Genomic DNA, 22,752 nt, shown 5'->3' on the forward strand with positions numbered 1-22,752 from the left:
CTCTTTAGTTGAAGAATCACATGCTCCATCAACCAAAAGAGAAAAAAAATGCACCTTCCATATCTTTAGTGATTGCACCTACAGTTTCAATGGCACAAGCACGGACAAGATCTTTTTGAATATCGGAAGAAGTATACTTAAGATTCTTGGGAGCATTCTCAAACACAACCTTTCTAACTTGTTCATTATGCTTGGAAAGAAATTGCATAAGCTCCAAATAATTGCCCCTATTGCTTGATTTCAACGATTCATCATGGCCACAAAAAGGTAAACCTTGTCCCAACAACCATCTTGTGCACTCAAGTGAGGCACTCAATAAAGTACGATAATTAATGTGAGCTTCATCGGTTTGCTTAATCACAAATGTTTCAATGTGTTGTTTTTGTGTCATCAAATCTCTAGCTTGTTGTACAGCTTTATTATGAAGACTTCCAACACCTCCCTCATGGACTCGAAGATTTTTGGGTCCTTTCTTCCAATTTGTAAACCCTATCTCAGTGAAGACATCACTTCCAGTGCTACCCATTTGATCAAAATCACATTTGAAAAGATAACAATAACGGCAAAATGCAGCATTTTTTGATATACTATACTCCAACCACTTAAACTTATCAAACCAACCAATGATAAAACATCGATTGTCGCTAACCTTTCTTGGCATGATGTGGTCTCTAGGTTGACAAGGATCATTTTGGAGATAGTGTCTACGAATTGCTTCACGATAATTAGGTGGATACTCAAGCATTCGATGTCTATGTGCAGGGTCTGCAGGAAGATTAGCCAATATTTCATCCAACTCAGTGGCCTCACTTTGTTGTGACCTACTTGGAATATTTGAAGGAGGAGGAGGACTACTCGGAATATTTGAAGGAGGAGGACTACCCAAAATGTTTGAAGGAGGATTTAAGCACTGTTTCTTATAGTATCGTTCTATTACGTAACTGTAAAATGAAAAGAAATAAAAATTCTTAGACTCTATGAATACAACTAAGCAATTCAACTAATCATATTCATATGAATACAACTAAGTAATTTAACTAATCATATTCATATGAATACAACTAAGCAATTCAACTAATCATCCATCAAGATTCAAAGAATTCAAATTTTAATTTTCATCCTAAAAAATAATTTCATAATTTCATTCAAAATGTGGCTTATTACCAATAAGTTTAGTTAAAGATGACTTTTGACATGCCAATTTATCTATATGTACAATTATACATACACATGATTCTTCTAATACCCAACAATTCGTATCAATAATTTCACCCTAAAAAATAATTTCATAATTTGTATTAAATAACCATGACATGAATAATCAATAACCATATCATTTGATTCACATAATTAAGGTAGGGATTATGCATTTAAGAATTAAAAAATTTACCTTTAAATATTGATTGGAGCCGGCTCAAGCTCAGAGGAGAGGAGAGTGGCTCACTGGCTTGTGGAACAGAAATTAAAGAGAACTTTGTGGCTTTGGCTTGGCTGCTAGAGTTTGAAGAGCAGCTTGGCTGAGATGGATGGTGGCCCGCTCTGTGTGTGTGTGTTGATTATTGGTGAAGAAGACAGAAGAAAAGGATAGAAAAGAGTAAAGGGTGTGCAGTGCGGATGGGGTGTGTGTGTATTGATTAATGACAGAAGAAGAAAGCTAGGGTTTCATTGGGGCGACACGCGGAAGCGGTCCCCCACCCCATTATAATTTTTTTTTTTAAATTCAACTATCAAAACGGCGCCGTTTTGATTTAGCTTTTAAAAAAAAAAATTAGAATGCAATCTGCACTGCAGATTGCCCAGAAAACCCAGAAAAACAGAGGGCTCTGCTGCGTGAACCATTATTTTCCGGCGAGGCGCGCGAGGGGAGTGGCGAAGACCTGGGGTCCAGTGGTGTTTCCCGGCAAGGGGAGTGGCGGCCGCCACTCCTCGCTCCCACGTGGCTTCGCCACTAGTTGAAGGCATCCTCTTTGATGTTCAACGTTTGAAATAACCGTTGAGGTCAGTAGAATTTGTCTTTGCTTCTCGTGTTTGCAACAAGGCAAAGCATCTAATGGCTTCGTTTGTTGCCTGGGAAGGGGTCTTTCATAATTGGGATGGTTTTGAGCTAGGACGGTTGTTTAATACTTGGCTTCAAATGTAAACATTTCCATTCGAATATAATAAAATTTCATTCTTTTGAAAGAAAGAAAGAAAGAAAATAAAAAATAAAATAAAATAAAACCATATCCCACAAAATGGAAAGTTTTAAATTTCATAATTAATAAATTCCATAATAGTTATGTGGAAATACATTACACTACTAATTTGCTGAGAGTATAAAATTAAAAAAAAATAATAAAAATAATAAATAATAAAGTTTCCAGTCAAAAAATATTATTAGTTTCCATTTCCATTTTCAATAATACATTGTATGTGAAAACTGAAAAGAAAACTTAGAAATACGCGACGTTTTCCGTTTAGGCTTTGGTCAAACAATGCATTCTTCCGCTTTAAATGTTGGCCTTTTATGCGACGTGTGTAAACTGACGTGATTCATGTGCCCTTTAGCCGTTTTCCTCCCGCTATATATACGAACTGAGCCAATTACAATCGTAACAAGTGAGAAGTTTTCTGCAAACAAAACACAAAAAGCGAAAAATGGCGAAAGCAATTCGGTTCTTTGAGCTCAGCACTGGGGCCAAGATTCCGTCAGTCGGACTGGGAACTTGGCAGGCCGAGCCTGGCGTCGTCGCTGCCGCCGTCACCGCCGCCATTAAGGTGTTTTCCGTTGGCTTAATTTTGAATTCCAATTACAAAAAAAAAAGTTCAGTTTTGATTTTAATTGCACGTTCGTTTTAATGTAGATCGGATATAGGCATATTGATTGTGCTCAAGCTTATGGAAATGAAAAGGAGGTATTTTTTTATTATTTGGGGTTTAACATTTATCAGCTTAATTAATCTGGTTTAGAGAATTAATTGGTGTGACAATGAAACAGTGACCAATCATGATTTCGTGGATTTTGTAGATTGGGTTTGCTCTGAAGAAGCTTTACGATGATGGTGTAGTGAAGCGGGAGGACTTGTGGATCACTTCAAAACTCTGGTCTGTTTCAAAGATGTTAATAACTCCGGAAACATACACGAATGAAACTGGATACGAACTTTTAATTCAAACACTAGATTTGTAACTTTATATACAACTTATTGTCAGTTTACTGTCCCTGTTTTGTTTTTGAGAAAAAGTTTTGTAGCGGGTTTTGTTTATGTGCGTTTTCCTATTGAATTCTTGACTCTCGAGTCTTTCCTATCTGATTGGAAAGATTGAATTTGAAATTACATTTGTCTGCACTGTGCAGGTGTAGTAATCATGCACCAGAAGATGTGCCAAAGGCACTAGATAGTACCCTGCAGGACTTGCAACTCGATTATCTCGATCTATATCTGGTATGTTAGCCACATTTAAATACTCTTTCTTAATACGTACATACGTATTTACATGATACATACAGAGGATGATCTTTTGTCAAACAATCTGATATCTTGGTTTGCTAGTGTATGAGTTTCGAATTTGGATCATACATTTAGGTGAGAGTTCGACATACCAGCACACAATATGTTAAAATCTTTGACAAAACGACATTTATTATATACATGAATAGAATGATTTCTTCGAAAATAAAATTAACATTGGTTTATGCTTTAGTTAGTTTTGGACTTTGTTGTATCTGGGGATAAGGACGCAATGCTAAAAATCACAAACAACAAGCTTGCAGGTCTCACTAGCTTCATATAAATTGGTAAAATCGTTGTTTATTTGTCACTGAATGTGCATAAAAATATTGTAGATCCACTGGCCAGTCAAGATGAAGAGTGGTTCAGTTGGTTTTAAGCCTGAAAACCTTGACCAACCTGACATTCCCAGTACTTGGAAAGCACTGGAGGCAGCATATGATTCTGGCAAGGCCAGGGCTATTGGGGTTAGCAATTTTTCTACCAAAAAGCTAGGAGACCTGTTAGCGGTGGCGCGCATCCCTCCTGCTGTAAATCAAGTGGAAAGCCACCCTCAATGGCAGCAGCAGAAGCTACATGAATTCTGTAAATCCAAGGGAGTCCACTTAAGTGTGAGTATTCATCAATACAGTAAAATGTTGATTTCAAAAGTCACACGCTGCTGCTTGCTGGTATAATTTTGTAATGAATTTATTATATCAGGGATATTCACCACTGGGATCACCAGGCACAAGTAGCCTTAAGGGTGATGTCCTTAAGAATCCAATCCTATTGTCGGTAGCAGAGAAGCTGGGAAAGACTCCTGCTCAAGTGGCTATCCGGTGGGGATTACAGTCAGGCCACAGTGTTCTACCTAAGAGCACAAAGGAGGAAAGGATCAAGGAAAACTTTGATGTTTTTGACTGGTCTATACCTGAAGATTTGCTTGCAAACTTCGCTGAAGTAAAGCAGGCAAGTACTCTGCCAAATTCAACCCGTCTTTTCTTCTTCTTGGTGTATATCATGCCTGAATGATGAATGAAATTTCTGTTTAAAAAGATTCGGTTTAGTAGCATCTGCTAGTATAATTTATCTGTGTCGTTGTACATGTCCAATGGGTTTAGGCCTATTATAAGCTTCTTGTGATTCAACTTTGCTAAAGTTTCCCTGTAATTCCTTGCAGGAGAGGCTACTTAAAGGTACTGGATTCGTCAACGACACGCACGGTGCCTACAAGACCATCGAGGAACTCTGGGACGGCGAATTGTGAGGAGCATAGCCTGGATGGGCGGATGTTAGAAACATTCGGCTTTTTTTAGAGGCTTTAATGTCCTAGCCTGTTTGGTTGTAGTTTGATTTTCAAAAGGGTGAATTCATAAGCTCTGGTACCTGTGTTAAGCATTGTTCTAATAAAGATTCTTCAGAATAATTGAAATATCAAACCTTTTCGGATTCTTCTGTCATGAATTATTGATATCAGTTACCATTTGATGTAATGGCATCTGCAAAATGTCAGCTTCTACGAAGCCAGAAATACCAAGTTTGAGGCAATAAGGTTGTGCATGGTTTATGAGGCATTTCACAAACAGTTTGTCCAAATATTGGCATTCAATTATGAGCTCGTTTAGAACTGTTTTTAAAATGACTGAAAGCGTTTTTTATGAAAATGTTTACGGAACCAATCTAATGCTTTTTGGTGAATTCTGGTAAAAATAAAAGTAAATCCTGGAAAAAACTTAAATGCTTCTTGCAAATCATTTGAAATGCTTTTAGAACTCAAAAATATTTTCATTAAAAGCGCTTTTAGTCATTTTAAAAGTGTTTTTAGTCATTTTAAAAGTATTTCCAAGAATTTCAAGAGAGCTGACATCTCAAATGTTGAAAGAGAGTGAGGATCCATAGAAACCAATGAACTGTAAAATCATGAGCCGTTTAACTATATAAAGTTAAAAGTAAAAATTATATACACCGCATTGGAAAATTTAGAAATGTCATAAACTCTTTATAGATTTGCTTACGTAGAAAGCACATATGTAAGAACTAGTGTTTCTAATATAAAACGAATTGTTTTTATTAGAAATCCAAGTGCCTTCCGGTATAGCACTTTGAAGTTTTTTTTTTCAGAAAGTTTTTCTATGCCCTAAAAACATTGAAAGTATTTTGCCAAACATAATAAAAAGTGTTTTCTGTTTGCCAAACACACTTTTAGCCAAGCAAATTTGATAGGGATTTTACCGTTACCAAAAGTAGGGATAAAAATATTTAAAAATACTTGCAAGAGTACAAGGTTGTCTTAGTATAGCAACTCAAGTAAGGTCGTTTTCCACAGGGATTGAATAAATAATTTGTGTTTAAAACCAACTCTTAATTAATTATTTAAAACAAACTTTGGCAAATGTTGATTTTAGAACATAAAATGATAAAAACGAATTTAAATTAAAAACAATTAAATAAATAAACTAGAAACCAATTTAAAGAAAATCAATTTAAGGAGACACTATTTGTAAAAACACTAGGGTTCAGTCATCACCTTAACAATCCTACGTAATTCTTCCAATTACTTATGAACTACCCATGCATATTTTGAAGGTTAGATTTTCCTAATATATATCCTACTTGGAACCTCCAACATAGAACGTATATCTAACATGCAATCCGTTCAAACGTTCAGATCAAATATGAATATGAAAGACTCATTAAGTTTTATGAAAACCCTTTGAAAATATGAACATGAAAGACTCATTAAGTTTTATGAAAACCCTTTGAAAAACCATGCAACCCTTAAGACGTGGTGTTCAACTTAAGTGAAATTACAATGATTAACCACAAGAAACCAACATCAATTTCAGGGAACTTTCTGACCAAAATTGCATCAAATTACTTTTTTAAATATCTTAATGGTCGCGAATCACTAAGACACTTCGATAGTTTAAAACGGTAATTAATAATTCAAAACATGCATACATAATATCATAAGTAAATTGAAAACAAACTACATATTCTTGCTAAGACTCGTGGCCTCGCCCTAGCAAAAGAAACTAGCTACCAACAATCATAAAACAAAATATTATTAAGAACATGGAAAGAAAAATAAACTTGAATCGTCAATCCAAAATAGTGTGTGCATTCTCTCCTCTCTTTCTCTCCCAACCAAGGAAGAAAATATCGGTAATATCGGAAATATCGGTAGTCCGAAAACACGGAAATATCGATGGAAATATCGGTAAAATATCGATATCGATAAAAATTACATGGAAACCACGGAAATTGTAAGAAAAACTTGGAAATTTTTATTGAAACTTTGTAGGATGTTTATTTAGTCAATTATCTATTAGTTTATCACAAAAAATTGGAAAGAAATGCATTGCATGATGGATTTAACATTATCAAGTTGATTATATAGCGAGCTGACAAACATTGTGAGTGTAGAAAATATGTAGTAATTAATGAAAGAAGTCTAAACACACCATAATCATTTATATATAATGAATTATTACAATATTTGGAGGTTTTATTTAGGATATTAAAAAAAAAAAAAAAGTGAATAAAATGATGAAGAATAATGTGCCGAATTTGACACTTTAAATTTCTTACACATAAGCATGCGTTTAGGCGTTGAAGTTCTAAATTATAGTATATCAATTAACGATTGAAAATCAATACATTGAATAAGACTAAACTTTAATTTGAATGCCGATTATGTTTTTTCAAGTTTATATAAAGTAAAAGAATTGAATTTTGGAAGTCAGGAGTGTGTCAATTGTTTTATAATTCGTCCGAATACATATATCAGGTTGCTACTCAACGTAATTTGAAAGTATATCTAGTGCAAGGACTTGTCTTTTTTTGTTGATAAGCAAAGGGTTTGTAGCTTTTTTTGCTAAGCAGTAAAACATATTATGTTTGTTTAATCTTTAGCATTTGATGGTTGTCCACAAATATAGGATAGAAGGCCTCAAATTAGATCTGGCTCTTACCTAGTTGGAGTCACAAGTTCATATGTACCAGCCCTTGAGGCAAAACGTTTTGGTTTTCCGGCCAAACCACGGCGAGTTGGCTGGCGTCCAAGGTATCAATCTTTTCGTCTCATCGAGTAGTACAACTTTCCTTTTTGTTTCACTCAATTTCGTTGAGTATTGAAAAAGTTATACTCATTTGAATCTTACCCAGTTTCCGGCGACCTCAGTGGCTTTCGAGGAAATTTCCGGCCAAACCACGACGATTCAGACATCGTATGAGATACCATTCTCTTCGTCTCTTCGAGGGCTACAACTTTCCTTTTTGTTTCACTCAATTTCGTTGCGTATTGAAAAAGTTATACTCATTTGAATCTTACCCAGTTTCCAGCGACCTCAGTGGCTTTCAAGGCAAGTTCCGGCCAAACCACGGCGAGTTGGCCGGCGTGCAAGGTATAAATCTCTTCGTCTCGTCGAGTAGTACAACTTTCCTTTTTGTTTCACTCAATTTAGTTGAGTATTGAAAAAGTTATACTCATTTGAATCTTACCCAGTTTCCGGCGACCTCAGTGACTTTCGAGGAATTTTCCGGCCAAACCACGACGATTCAGACGTCGTGTGAGGTACCATTCTCTTCATCTCTTCGAGGGCTACAACTTTCGTTTTTTTCTTGCTTAATTTTGTTGAGTTTTGACAAAGTTATGGCCGTTTAAAGTGGGTGTGGATTTTAGGCCGAAATTCCTATTTTCTTCCTTGGTCGAGTCCCACGTCGCCCAGCGAGGGCAGTGAGCAAGCCAAGAACGCCTATAAAAGGCACATTCACATGCTGAGAAAAGCATGTCTTGGTTGGCCTTTGGGGGCTTTGATCAAGTGTAGTATGTGTTGAGATTTCTCAACATTTTAAAGTATTTTTGAATATTATATTGTGATATTATCGATAATTTTAAAAATATTGCGATATTATCGTGATATTTTGACGAAAATCAGTTGGATAGTTAAAAAAATTTCGGATCTTCAAAAAAACGATAATATTGGCGATATTTCGCCGATATTATCGATTTTTTCTTCTTTGCTCCCAACCCTAATGGCTAAATATCTTTATTTATACTACTACAAAATAAAACCCTAAAAGGTCTTCTAAAAACTAGGAAACACAATAGAATAATATAACTAGGAAATACATTCTTATTCTAACTTTGGGAAATCTACCTAGCCACAAAGGATCCCACGTTTTTGGATCTTCAGGGCTCCAAAACAGGCCCAAAATGACTTGAATTAAAGCTTGAGATGTCCCGAACATAATTGTAGAAGGCCTCGAACCCTAAACCCTAACGTCCTTCAATTTGAATCACTCCAAAATTCATTTGTTTCTTCATGTTTTGCTCCAGAGAAAGTCGAATGTCCTATATTGAAAATACATGACAAAGTATCAAAATTCTACCAAAATAACCAATAAACTATAACTAAGAATAGGGTACGGCATAATATGGACTCATCAAAAACTTTAGACTAACCATCTAGAAAGTAAAAATACACCAAAAACACAAGATTTGAATCCAATAGATTAATAGCAAAGAAGATTAACAAAAAATAAATTCCATACCATGATACTTACTAGATTATTGGCCAAAACAAAATGCTACATAATTGAAATCAAAGGTTTCTAGCAACTGGTTATGATCCAAAAACGATACATTCCACTGAAAAATAAACAAAATTAAAAAAAGGATCTCTACTATTTCACTCAAAAAATAAAACGATGTTCCTCTGGAACATAAGCACTCCAATTACTCTCCAAAGATATTGAAATCAAAGTCTTCATCGGACTTATCGTTCTCCTCGACCTTCTCTTCTTTCTTTGCCTCGGACAGAGCAGGAGCAGCGCCACCACCAGTTGAAGCAACTGCAACAGCACCACCACCAGCAGATGGGACGGAGGACATCTTTTCCCGCCCAAACGCAATTAGCTCTGCGATGTCCTTACCCTCAACTCCCGAAAGAAGAAGTTGAATCTCGCCATCATCGGCCTCAGCGCCAACGGACCGGAGGATGTCCTTGAGATCTTCGGTGGAAGGGGCAGTGTTGCCCCCAACACGGCCAACAAGTATGCGGCTAGCACCTTCATATCTGCTTGAATTTGCAGCTGAATGCGAGTCTCACATTTGTATTGATAGAACTGATGAATATTACAGCCGATAACTAGGATTTATATAGCCATCATAAACCTAATCCTACTAGGAAGCGTAAATAACAAGCGAAGGGAAATCCTAAACCAAATAGAAAAAGAAAACTAATTAAATCCTATTTCTTTAAAAATAATACTATTTCTTTTGGGAAAATCTCTGACTATTACAACCGGTAACTAGGGTTTATATAGCCATCATAACGTAATCCTACTAAGAAACGTAAATAATTATAATTAAATCCTATTTCTTTAAAGAATCCAATTTCTTTGGGGAACTCAAATCCTAATCAGACTTGATGTGCTACTGTTTGGGCCCAAAATAATATTTTGGGCCGAGCTAAGAGTCGTTCTCTGTCCAGTCAAGCTCGATTGAATTCTGGTTGCGAGAAGGATTGGTTTAGATAAAAGAGAGGTAGTTAAAAGGAGTCTTAAAGCTGAAGGTGCTTAGAATTAGGAATGAATCTGGTTTGTTAAAGAACGTGGTTCAAAGTCATATAGGAGTTAGGATTGGTCGAAATCTGATCAGATTGGGATGAGAAGTTCTAATCCGAGTACATCTCTAGTTCAGCCATAAGGGGGGTTCGCTACTATAAATAGAGAAGGGAGTGCATCATTCAATCCTTTCCAAATCAACACACAAATTGCCCTGCTCAAAGCTTCTCAACAACCTTTTAGATTTTATCCTCTTCCCTTTTCTTCCCGCCAACATATCTTCAATTTGGATAAACAACACTGTAAAGGCAACCGGCGACATATTCAGTTTGGATAGACATCACTGGAGTCGTAGAATCAGCCGACCAAGAAGCACCTTTAGTTTGGATAGACAGCACTGCTTCGAGGTCGACTGGTTATTTATACAAGTCTCGGTCGATAAGGATTTGCGAGTCCTTGTTGGTAGAGGTCATCTCATCAGCCTTCTTAGCAAAGTGAGGTGTCGCATGTTACTAGGCTCAGCACATTGAACGCCGAGTTTTGCTTTATGATTGGATATTCACAAGTACATTTTAGAGCTCGGCACTCCGACGGCTGAACCACATTTACCATCAAGACATTTATCTATTTCGGGGTATTTGTGTCTATATAGTTTGGTACCCGTTCAGCGTACTTATACTCTCACGGATATAATTACCGAGACTGAGCCCAGCGTCGACAATTTGTGAACTTCGCAGAACTAGGAGCCTTGTCTTCAGGCTTTTGAACCCGAAGGCCGCGATGTGTTCCTTCATTGGCTGCAGTTGCAAGATTGAGAAGTCAGCAGTGCGCTCAACGCCACATCAACATATTTTACTCCTTGGCCAAGCTTGGCAGACGAGTTGGCACGCCCCCCACATAACCAAATGACGTAGTTAGCTTATTAGTTACTCGGCATGCGCGCCACGTAGGCTTGGTAGTTTTTATGGTCAACATTGCAACATCCTGTCCTGGGATTTACGGAACAAAAAGGGTGTTTTTGTATTTTCATTAAGTTTGGGGATATTTTTCCTTTTAAAAATTGTTTTTGGGTCTTAAATGGTGTGCCCAAGGGGCCCACCCCCTGTTTTGTCCCCCGGTTCCCTTTCCCTTTCTTTTATTTTTTTTTTCTTCTTTCTTCTGAAAAGTCTTCCTATTTCTCTCTTCTCCCTCACTCTCCCTTATCACTCTCTCTCTGCTCTCTCTATCTCAGCCCCTCTGAGGGCTTTTCTTACCAACAAACAACACCATAACATCAACATCTCCATTAGCACCCTAGTGAGCTTAGAATCGAATGAGAACACCCTGAACCCCTCCCTTTCTCTCAGCCTACATTGTTCACCGAAGTTCTTCGGTGAGTTTCCTCATTCTCCGACGAAGGTAAACCTTGAACCTCATCCAATAGTTGTAGATCATGTCTTAGTGTATGTTTGGAAGTGGTTTCAAGAAGTTTTATCGATGTTTGGATTAGGAACCTCACAGGGGAAAACTTCCCCAGTTTTCAGGTGAGCACCGCCCCTTTCGAGGCAATTTTCGGCCAAACCACAACTATTTGGCCAACGTGAAAGGTATTAATCTCTTCATCTCACTGAGTACTACAACTTTCCTTTTTGTTTCACCTAATTTCATGGAGTATTGAAGAAGTTATATCCATTTGCATCTTACCCAGTTTCTAGCGACCTCAGTGACTTTCGAGGCGTTTTTCGGCCAAACCATGGCGAGTTAGACATCGTGCAAGGTATTATTATCTTTATCTCGTCGAGAACTACAACTTTCATTTTTGTTTCACTCGATTTTGTTGAGTATTGACAAAGTTATGAACGTTTAAAGTTTGTCTAAAATTCTGGCCGAAATCTGGCCTTGGCGACCCATGTTTTGAATTCGGGCAAAGACCCAGTGAGCTGAGGCCTATTTGGGCCGTGCAAAAATGGCCTAAGGCCCGTGAAACCCCAAACCATTAACCCTAAAACCCTTCAGCCCAAACCCTATTTATTTTTATTTATTTTGTTTTCTATTTTAAAACCCAAAGGCCTTGGGCCATTTCTGTTAGGGCCTTAAGCCCGTTAGCCATTAAACCCTTTAAACCTTTTAAACCCATACCCTTTTTAATTATTATATCCCAAAACCCTTTGAGGCCAAAAGCCTAAACCCTAACTGGCCCAAACCCTTTATGGAGAATATTCTGTTAGGGAATATTCCATCAGGAAATATTCTAGGAATATTCCATCGACTTATACGAAATTTATTCGGGACCCTTCTTAGGGTAATTCGACATCCTGAATCTGTTTCCAACGTCCGTTTTCCAATTGTTATAATAGAGTTTTATTAATTGGACCATTTATGTGCTTAGGGGCAATTATTGTGACGTTTTTGTCTTCGCTAATTTGCGTGGCTCTTCAGTGGCGAAGTATCTGTGAGTGGACCCCTTCTAAAAATGCATGTTTTATAGTAGAAATGCATACATGAAAAGCATGATTTAATGATTACGTTTTACGAAACGTTTTATGAGATAACATGCTTATTGAGGCTAGTTTGAATTATTACTATTTTTCCTATAACCCGTGTTCTTATAGAATATCTGATGGATGACGATATGATATTTAGAACATGTTTTGAACACCTCTTTATAGTATAGATGATGGATGACTTTATACTATGAAGTTGTTTTTCAATATATATATGTTTAATGGTTTTGTACTTACCTAGTGGTCCTTATTCCGCTACAAGACGTAGGGATAGATTCCGGTCTGTCCCGGGCTACGGTTTGGTGTTGGCATAGGGCTTGGAGTGTGTTTCCTCTGGCTATTTAGCACAGGGACGGGGAACCGGCATGGGGCCTGGGGGTAATTTTCGTCTGATTGTCTGCTCAGAGACAGGGAGCCGGCATGGGGCCTGAGGGTTATCGGACATTCACTAGTGATTATTATATATACAAGTTATGATTTGAGACATTGCACGGCATGCTATGTTTCGGAAAACCTATGTTTATCATGATATATATGTGTTTTCATAAAACCTGGGGGTTGGTACATTGATAATTGTTTTATTATATATATATCTATATATAGGGCTGGAAAAAAATCCCAAAAATCCCAAACCAAACCAAAAAAATCCCGATCCCAAACCAAAAAAATCCCAAACCAAAATTCCCGAAATTTTCGGTATAGGATTCGGTTTTGCATTTCTATTTTTCGGTATTCCCATACCGAACCGAAAAAAAAATTATATATATATATATATTATTTTTTAATTATAAGAGAATTATTTCCAACTGTTCATTGTTTTAGATTTAATCTGTGCTGTTCATTTGTTTCTAGGTCATATCCCATTTCAGATTTCACTTCCGTTCATTTGTTCCATCCAATCGAACTCGAAGCGCAGCCCTCCCTCACCGAGCCCTCATCTCTCATCCGACTGTCTGTGTTGAATTCCGGCCAGCCACCGCGTACCACCACACCGAGCCCTCGTCTCTGACTCTCCACCACCGCGATCTCTCTCTCTCGGGTAATTAATTTAGTGTTTTGAAATCTAATTTCTGTCTTCCTTTTGAAATTTAATTTAGGGTTTGGAATCTAATTTCAATCTTGAATCTTCCCTTACTGGTTTCATATGTTTATATACGTTTCATGAAAAGAAAAGAAAAATTGGAAATGGTTGTGATGCTTTCTGTGCAGATGATGGCGGAGGAATGGATCCCGAAGGTATGCGCAAATGCATGAGCTTGGGGTATTCAATCCACCACTTGCAGAAGATGAGTAGTTTCTTGAGTACCGTGATTTTGTTGAATGTGTTCAAAATTAAAATAACGAGCATATGGGAATTTTGGGTTTTCATTTTTGGCATGTTTTGAGAATTTTCCTTGTCCTGTTTGGATGCCAAGAAAAAAAAGCATATCTGAAAGGTTAAAAGCTTGGGAACAGAAGAAATGTTAATTTGTGTTGAACCCATGTTGGAGATTCAGCTGAGAAATGTGATTCGTGTGTGTTGGTCTTGTACTTCTTGTGATGGGGTTTTAAATTTTTAAGTGCAGGATATTAAGGGAAATGATGTCGATCTTAGCATTTACAAGGGAAAAGTTCTGCTGGTCATCAATGTTGCTTCCAAATGGTAATATACATTATACACCCTCGTTTTTGTCCCTATCGTTTTATGCTTTCATTCATTGCTTTTTTTACTGATTTTCCCGGCAGCGGACTGACCAACTCAAATTACGATGAGCTGAATCAACTGTATCAAAACTATAAAGATCAAGGTTTGCATATAGAACTTGTATTGTATTCTTACATGTTCTTGAGCTGACATCTATCAATGTAGTTACTTCTCTTACAAGTTGAGTTCTGGTACATGCTAATCTGCTGCTTTTGAATTAATACACTGTCTTGCATATGCAATGATCTAATGTGTATTAGAAAAACATGAATTCCCTCAAAAGTTTTGCAGAAATCCTACCTTTTCCATTATTTTCCCCTTTGTATGATATATTGGGAGGTTGATGCAGGCTTTGAAAGTCTGGCATTTCCGTGCAACCAGTTTGGTAGTCAGGAACCAGGAAGTAACAAAGAGATTGAAGATTTTGTCTGCACTCGTTTTAGATTTAATCTATAGTTATTTCATTTGTTGTGGCTCAGTGTATATATTGAGCAGTCGAATGCTCATTGAAATTTTTATATGTCTGCACTTGTAGCTCACTGTATGATACATGCTGAGTTTTGTAGTTTTCTGTGGGGGCTGTTACATTCAGTGGACAGGCCAATATTAGCTTTTTGTCCAATTGGACCAATATTAGCTTTTTTTTGTCCAAAAGCCCAAAAGCCCAAAATTATTTTTGGGATTCCCGATTTGTCCCGAAATCCCGAAACTATTTCGGGATTCCCGAAAATTGGGATTCCCGAAAATTTGGTTTGGGATCGGTATTGAAATTGGGATTCCCGAAAATTTCGGTATGGGAATCGGGACAAGGGTTTCGGTATGGGATCCCATACCGAACCACCCCTATATATATATATATAGATATATATATATATATATATATATATCAACTTGGTCCACTCATGTTTGTTTTGCGCCCCCTTCAGGACTTAGAATCGAGGCATACAATCCCGGCGTCGGCATCTTCGAATCCTCTTAGTGTAGGACCCACTCATTTGTTCATTCAATTTTATATTATTTCCTTTAGTGTTCTAGTTAGTTGTATGTTCTGAACACGTTCCTTAAATGCATATTCTTTATTCTTTTATATTTATAAGTTTTATTTATTCCTTATTCTCAGCATTTGAACTCAATAAATGGTTTTCGTCACCCTCGGGTGTTGGCCAGCACTTACCTATCCTGGTATTCGGGGAATATTAGGATCAGGGTGTGTCAAACATTTTGGCACGCCCAGTGGGACCAAGTGCTAAAACTACAAATTTCATGACCATTGAAACACGGTCCGTAAAAATGAAAACAATCATGGGCAAGTCAACGACTAATTTTCCTCCTACAATCCAAAGCCCAGGACAAGATGGCTCGTCACAAGCACATAATCCTTCTACTGCCATGACACCAGAAGCCACAGGTACAACACGTCGAGAAAATGAAGTTAATCTTGATGGTCAGACTCATGATGCAGAAATCCCCACCATCTAGATCTTTTCTCCAGCGATGATTTGAAGAACAATCCCGGCAATTTGAGCAAATGTTCAGCTGAGAGGTAAAAAGCATACTTGAATAAATGCGCGATAATAGCGTTGTGCAGGACAAATTGCTCGAAGTTCTTGTCAGTAAAGTCCACGACATTAGACCCGTCGATCGATCCAGGCAGCCTCTTCTTCTGAAGAATAATCCCCTGCCAGCAATACAGGCCGAGACAGGATCTGCTCAACTCAAAATGATTGACTTAGAGAAAAGTGGTAGATCAAGCAACAAATCGGACAAATTTGACCAAGGAGCAAAAGCAGCATCTATTAACATGGTCAAAGTCCAGATGATGATTGATTCGGCCTTAAAAAAGGGCCGAAGTTTCCAAAGTTCATTCACCCATACCCAGCCATTGTAGAAAAGTTCGAATATCCTAACTCCTAAGGGGTTTAAGATTCCAGACTTTAGCCTTTTTGCTGGAGAATCATCCTTATCCTCATTAGAACACGTATATATTGTCAAACGAGTCGGATTAAAAAAGAGCCACAAATAACAAATTTGCAAGTGCGCTCTCTCTCCGAACTCCAAACAGTTTTTGCGACTCTCAGCTCTGCCCTACAAGCATTTCAAGTTTAGTAAGATGGATGACAGTTTATACGACGAGTTTGGTAACTCTATAGGCCCGAAAATATGATGAGTTTGGTAACTATATAGGCCCGAAAATTAAGTCTGACAAAGAGAGTGATAGGGAAGACAAAGATAAGAAGATTCCAGATAGGCACGAAGAGATTGCATCGGATGATGACGATGCAACTGCTGGTTCCAATAGGTGGCTAACCGCCTCCAATGATGTTGATATGGATAACCAGGTTGTACTTGCAGAGGATAAAAAATACTACTCGACCACTGAAAAGGTTTACGATGAAGATGTTGAGACTCTGGTTATGGATGAAGATGCACAACCTCTGGAATAACCCATTATTAAGCCTGTTAAGAATGTCTAGTTTGAGGTTGGTGTCAAGGATTCTTCCACCTACGTGTCAAATCAATTCCTTTTTGGGACTCATGTCGAACCTGTCTCTAGTTCTGTTACTGCGGGTAAAGGATATTGAGCTTGGAAGGTCCAAGATCGATTATAAGAGATAATCTGCATATATCACATGGCAGGGAGAAATTCTTTCCAGCTGAGACATCAAAGTTTCTCAAGAAGTCATCTGCTCTAGAGCTTGTTTTCTTTTTTCAACATCTTAGATGGGTTGCAGATATCAACCAGGTTTTTGCAGTTCGTGTTTTGATGCAGTGGTTTGATCAGACAACAAAAGTCAGGAGGATTATGATGAATACACTACAAAAAGTTCCATATTTTAAGTTCTAATCCTAACCTGAAGACAAGGTTGTTCTTCTAGGAAGGGGCAATGTTGTGATTTGTGATTGCCTTGGTCACAATTAGAATTAAGTTAGTTGTTATTCTTCTTTTAGGTAGTTTGTTAGATGCCAGTTGGCAAAAGTGTGGGAGCTAGTATATGAAGCAAAAAATGAGTGGATTTTTGTACCAGATCAGTTTTATAGAGATATTAAATACAAAAATATTGAGCTATGCGTAGTAGATAATTTTCGTTGTCTTCAGTCTTGACGAAAAAGTAGCTACAAAACAATCAAAATCAAACACCAAAGCCTCATGCACCCACGAGGAGTTGCCAAAATTTGGTAGAGATGAGGGTATAAATAAGGGATGTGATGTGATAGGTATAAATAGGGTATAATTAAGAGATAATATCTTGGAACGATGATGAGAATATCCCTAATTGATGGTGATAGGGATTCTTACTTGAAGTGTTGATCTTCACTTAGGATTGTATTAATGGTAATGCTAAAGAGATTAAATTTAGAGACAAAGTTTTGGAAACTAAAAGACATGAAAGTTGATTATTGGTTTATTACTTAAAATAAATGTACTTACACATTATTTAGTTTGCAAATTTAGTCTCTCTAGCATTACCCATATTCCTTCATTTCCTCTTATCCCCTATCATTCTATGCTACTTGCAGGCTGAATAAGGACTAAGAATGTTACTTGCAGGTTGAATAAGGACTAAGAATTGGGTAGTATCACGCACAAAGAAAAAAAAGGTGAAGAGATGAGGGAAAGGGGAGGAATGAGTGGGGTGGGGCTTAATAGAAGAGATGACGGGGATGAATCTGGGTTCTTTATTTAATGAGTAATGTTATACTTATTATTTATTTGTATTATCATTTATACTATCTCTCTAATAAATGTAAGGTTCATCAACGCATGCGGATCTCATTTATAATAAACACGATACAAATAATGGTGGAAAGAAACCCGCCCCGGTATAGAATATCTTCACGTGACGGGAGCTTAATTCAAGCCGAACGATCTCCCATTTCGTGCTCAACCGAAACGCAGAGTGGTTCGTAAGCTTTAGATAATCTGTGATTAATCTAACTACTAATTGATTAATCTAACTACTAATCACAATTAGTAGTTGCAATCTCAAATCGCAGCAAGCACACAGACAGAGCGGGAGAAGCTAAAAATGGCGAACGCAATTCGGTTTTTTGAGTTGAACACCGGCGCCAAGATTCCTTCCGTCGGCTTGGGCACATATCGCGCCGATACTCATGTCGTCAGCGACGTCATCGCCGCCGCAATTAAGGTACAGCTGCTGTTTTCTCAGTTTCTCAATCATTATTAATTCTAAATACTGATCAGGAAGATTAAATTACGTGCTTATAATTTGATTGGTCTGAGCTGAATTTTGAGTTGTTTCCTGGTGGGCTCTGTGTGTGTAGATTGGGTATCGTCATATTGATTGTGCTCAGATGTATGGAAATGAGAAGGAGGTAACACAAGAATTCATGCTTTTGTTTCTTATCAATTTTTTGCTGGAACATTTTATATTGTTGGGTACTTTCTTCTAGAAATTGTTGTTTTGGAGAAGAACTTACTGAAACGGGATCCCATGTGGCGGTATTCCAAGCGAATTACGCACAGCTACCTAGGAAATAAATGCATGATAGTATGTAATGGTTTGGGATACAGCCACAGTGACATTTCCGTTGTAGGAGAGAAATTGGGTAGGCGGCCGTACCCAAGTTTTTTCTCTAGTTGTAGATTAGTTTCTCCAATTTTTCTTCAATGGTCTAGCTACTAAGTAGTACGGGAATTGAACGCTCAAGATTGAATTGTGGAGATACTATTTTTTCTTACTTACCAATCTAATGGGGTAATAAGGGCGGACTACTCTCAGTAGTCCGGACTATTGAAGACTTACCTTAGTTTCTCTAGTTGTTTTGAGACTTTGAAAAACTTTGTGGTTTATGTATATAGATTGGTGATGCTCTGAAAAAGCTGTTTAATGACGGTGTAGTGAAGCGTGAGGACATATGGATCACCTCCAAACTCTGGTTTGTTTTCACTTTCGCTTAGATGCATGATTTCATACTCTGTTCACAAGCTGTTTGCTGGGCTGTCAATTATCATGGCCTTTACCATCACATTCTAGTTAAGATTACAATTAATGCAGGTGTAGTGATCATGAACCAGAAGATGTACCAAAGGCATTTGACAAGACTTTGCAAGACTTGCAACTTGACTATCTGGATCTTTATCTTGTATGTCCTCCACCTTTAATCTTTCCCTTTTTAGTTTTGCATGCACCAAAAAGACGTCACCAGACAGCGATCCTTCATATTTCTGCTTTACTATTTTGCTTTTGGAGGTAATAAATGATTAAGTAATCACATGCCATGTAATAATCAAACCGAATTTGAAGAGACTGAGACTTTGGGAGCTTCACTAGCAAACCTATTAAGTTTTGATGCGTTCATAGAGAGTATTTGAGTTGTTCATTTGCAATCGAATGCGACAAAAAACTTTGGTGTAGGTGCACTGGCCAGTGAGCATGAAGAAAGGGTCAGTTGGCTCTGATCCTCACAACCTAACCCAACCTAATATACCCAGTACATGGAAAGCAATGGAGGCACTCTTTGATTCTGGCAAGGCCAGGGCCATTGGAGTCTGCAATTTCTCTTCAAAGAAGCTCGGAGATCTGTTGGAGGTGGCACGAATACCTCCTGCAGTTAATCAAGTGGAATTGCACCCTCACTGGCAGCAACTAAAGCTGCACGCTTTCTGTAAATCCAAGGGAATTCACTTAACTGTGAGTATGCTGATATAAAGTTGTTTGTTGTTCTTATAGGTAGTAATATCTCCTTAGAAGTTATCTACTGTTATACTACTGATGCCATGACATAAACTTGTGTGAATGCATTGAAAACACAATGTACTAGTTCTCAATCTTGGCCACAGTGGCTAACTACTGATATATTTGTCCTTCCAGGGATTTGCACCATTGGCGAGGAACAAGGTCCTTACGAATCCTATTGTGAATTTGGTGGCAGAAAAATTGGGCAAGACTACTGCCCAAGTGACTCTTCGGTGGGGGCTGCAAATGGGCCACAGTCTAGTGCCTAAAAGCACAAATCCAGAAAGGATACGGGAAAATTTTGATATTTTCGATTGGTCTATACCTGAAGACTTGTTTGCCAAGTTTTCTGAAATTAATCAGGCAAGTGCCTTTTCCCCTTCTTTTCATTCCTTATTTCTCGTTCTATTTGTCCTAGTTTTTGCACTTGATTGTCATTATAAGAGTCAGTCAAGTTTGTTCGATGTATCATTTGAATGACCATATTGATTAGGCACTTGTAAGCTGTGACTTTATGATAGTTTGCATATTCATAGTTATTCGACCTTGTAAATATAAACTAGAGACATTGGTTTTCTAGTATGCGAAAGGGGTTTAGTTTCTTTTGGATGATTGAATTCAATGTTCTGTTTGATTGATCATGCAGGAGAGGCTTATCAAAGGTACTGGTTTCGTGCATGAGACTCTGGGTGCATATAGGACCGTGGAAGAACTATGGGACGGCGAGTAATGAGCAGAACCTTGATGTTAGGAATGTCTTCAGTATAGTAAGTCGGGGAGGATTATGCTGTACCTGAAGATATTGCCGAAGGTCGAAAATGTTGCATCTGTTAGGTGTTGAAATGGTGGAACTGTTCACTGTTGCTTGTTCAATTTTCTTTCCAAACATGCTTTTTTTCTCATGTCTGTACAATGTTACAGAAACCAACTTGTGGTGGTCCGATTTCTCTGCCTTGCCTTAACAATGGCTCGCCTTGCCTTAACAATGGCTCGCATAGTCTTTCACAATCACGTTTGCTCCTTTTGCAAAAAAGGAGCCTAGGGGTGAAAATCAAGGTGCAAAAAACATTGGCCATTTCTATAGGAAATTAGGAATGTATTCATGATTGTTTTGTGACCAAACAGCGATTTTTCTTCAATGCTACGTAGCATTGAATAATACAAATAATAATAGCTGAAATTGAAAATAGAAGATCTAAATAATTGTATAAATCAAACATAATATACTCGTGACACTAAATGATACATAACATTAAAGCCATACCTACTAAAATTGAACACAAACAACAATTTGCTATGTTCTCCTGTATTATTAGTGCTATGAAGTTCATTATTATTATTTTTAATGAGAATAATGGATCTCAAAAGAATTTGAGACGTCTTCAAACATTGTAAAGACAAGTGTCATTTACCAAAAGTTGATTCCTATTAAATTTTCTGCTTTAACAAACTTATATCTCTTCTTCTTCTTCTCCTTTTTTTTTAAATAAAAGGGAGACAATTGATAGTGAACTACGATTATCTACTTCTTCTAAGCCCGAATGAAGCTAGTTGGGAATTGCACCCTACATGTGGCAATAATCAAGTATAGTCACAGCTTACAAAATAGGGAACTTTAACGAAAAGCACCCGGTACTGTTCACTTTAACGAAAAACCACATTTTTACACTAAAAAGTCAATCATGGTACTATTCACTTTACCCTTTATTTTGTCCTTATCATTAAAACTCAAAGTTTTCAAGCCCTTTTCATTAGTTTTCCTTACAAAATATCTATAGAAATATATCTCAATCAGTGTTGTTGGACTATTTTAGTATGACAATTGCTCAACTCCTTTAGTCCATTTGTTATTCTCCTTAACCACACATTAGACTACATAAAAACAAAAAGTTATGCGCACATGTTAAGTAATGATCTGTTTTTAAATAAGCAAGACTTCTTACATGTAAAAAAAACCAAGTATTTCATTCTAAATATCCTCAAATTTAAATTAAATGAGTTCATCAACCGTGACATCCGAGATCACTAATACAAAGCTATATAAAAAAAAAATCTTACAAGTAACTTTGTAACTCAAAACGTAATGAAATTGAATTAAAAAACTAGTTTGACTTTGACACTACACCTCGAAAATTCACAAGACATCCTTTCCCTTCCACTTGTCGATTCTCCTAGAAAAAAGATTGACGTCCTTTTATACATGTAGCAATAATCAAGCATATTTATAGCTTACAAAATATTATAAAAATATATCTTAATCAATGTTGTTGGACTATTTTAGTATAAACATTACTCAACCCACCCAACTTCGCTACTAAACATTTCAACAGCGAAGTCTTGTTCTTGCTCAACTCCTTTAGTCCTTGCACTTAAGGAGTCCATCTGTTATTCTCCTTAACCGCACACTAGACTACATAAAAACAAAAAGTTATGCACACATATCGAGTAATGACCTATTTCTAAAGAAGCAAAACCTCTTACATGTAAAAATACGAAGTATTTTATTCTAAATATTCTCAAATTTAAATAAAATGAGTTCATCAACCGTGACATCCGAGACCACTAATACAAAACTATATAAAATAAGGACGTGGATTGTCTGTCTTTCTCATCCCATAATCTTCTCATCCCCTCCTATTTATGTAGTCACGGTTAAGCTACGTCAACATTTATATTGATTTTTTTTATAGAAATAATAAGACAAAAAGCAATGAGAATATAAAATGTTGACGTGGCTTAACCATAACCATAAAAATAGAAGGGGATATGAAGGGTATGAGATAGGGAGGGCAAACAATCCAAGTCCATAAAATAAAGTCTTACAGGTAACTTTTGTAACTTAA

General features: G+C 37.2%; 4 protein-coding genes and 1 pseudogene across 6 annotated transcripts; 3 read left to right on the plus strand and 2 right to left on the minus strand.

Annotated features, from left to right (window-relative positions):
• Nucleotides 1–28: 28 nt before the first annotated feature.
• LOC139189875 (uncharacterized) lies at nt 29–1,962 on the minus strand. Its single transcript, XM_070809124.1, has 2 exons — nt 1,787–1,962; nt 29–941 (listed from the first exon to the last, which is right to left on the minus strand). The coding sequence occupies exons 1-2, from the start codon at nt 1,960–1,962 to the stop codon at nt 29–31; spliced, it is 1,089 nt and encodes a 362-aa protein (XP_070665225.1).
• A 503-nt stretch (nt 1,963–2,465) lies between these two features.
• On the plus strand, nt 2,466–4,924 carry LOC103413788 (aldo-keto reductase family 4 member C10-like). Its single transcript, XM_029089608.2, has 7 exons — nt 2,466–2,757; nt 2,844–2,894; nt 3,008–3,084; nt 3,338–3,425; nt 3,827–4,102; nt 4,194–4,442; nt 4,654–4,924. Exons 1-7 carry the CDS (start codon nt 2,638–2,640, stop codon nt 4,738–4,740), a joined length of 948 nt encoding a protein of 315 aa, XP_028945441.1. The 5' UTR covers nt 2,466–2,637; the 3' UTR covers nt 4,741–4,924.
• Nucleotides 4,925–8,972: 4,048 nt separating this feature from the next.
• On the minus strand, nt 8,973–9,551 carry LOC103450301 (large ribosomal subunit protein P2z-like; annotated as a pseudogene).
• Nucleotides 9,552–13,388: 3,837 nt separating this feature from the next.
• Nucleotides 13,389–18,100, plus strand: LOC103413789 (glutathione peroxidase 1-like). 2 transcript variants are annotated; one of them, XM_029089857.2, is made up of 5 exons: nt 13,389–13,565; nt 13,736–13,762; nt 14,092–14,168; nt 14,252–14,313; nt 14,560–14,841. In XM_029089857.2, exons 2-5 carry the CDS (start codon nt 13,736–13,738, stop codon nt 14,664–14,666), a joined length of 273 nt encoding a protein of 90 aa, XP_028945690.2. In that variant the 5' UTR covers nt 13,389–13,565; the 3' UTR covers nt 14,667–14,841. The 2 variants fall into 2 exon arrangements, with proteins under 2 accessions (XP_028945690.2, XP_070665755.1); XM_070809654.1 differs by lacking the exon at nt 14,560–14,841 and adding an exon at nt 17,962–18,100 and having other exon boundaries at nt 13,402–13,565.
• LOC103450272 (NADPH-dependent aldo-keto reductase, chloroplastic-like) lies at nt 17,972–20,874 on the plus strand. 2 transcript variants are annotated; one of them, XM_070809653.1, is made up of 8 exons: nt 17,972–18,112; nt 18,188–18,358; nt 18,495–18,545; nt 19,033–19,109; nt 19,229–19,316; nt 19,589–19,864; nt 20,045–20,272; nt 20,556–20,874. In XM_070809653.1, exons 2-8 carry the CDS (start codon nt 18,239–18,241, stop codon nt 20,637–20,639), a joined length of 924 nt encoding a protein of 307 aa, XP_070665754.1. In that variant the 5' UTR covers nt 17,972–18,112; nt 18,188–18,238; the 3' UTR covers nt 20,640–20,874. The 2 variants fall into 2 exon arrangements, with proteins under 2 accessions (XP_070665754.1, XP_028945442.1); XM_029089609.2 differs by having other exon boundaries at nt 18,109–18,358.
• Nucleotides 20,875–22,752: the final 1,878 nt, after the last annotated feature.

This window comes from Malus domestica, chromosome 12, assembly GCF_042453785.1.
Source record: "Malus domestica chromosome 12, GDT2T_hap1".
Taxonomy (NCBI): Eukaryota; Viridiplantae; Streptophyta; class Magnoliopsida; order Rosales; family Rosaceae; genus Malus; species Malus domestica.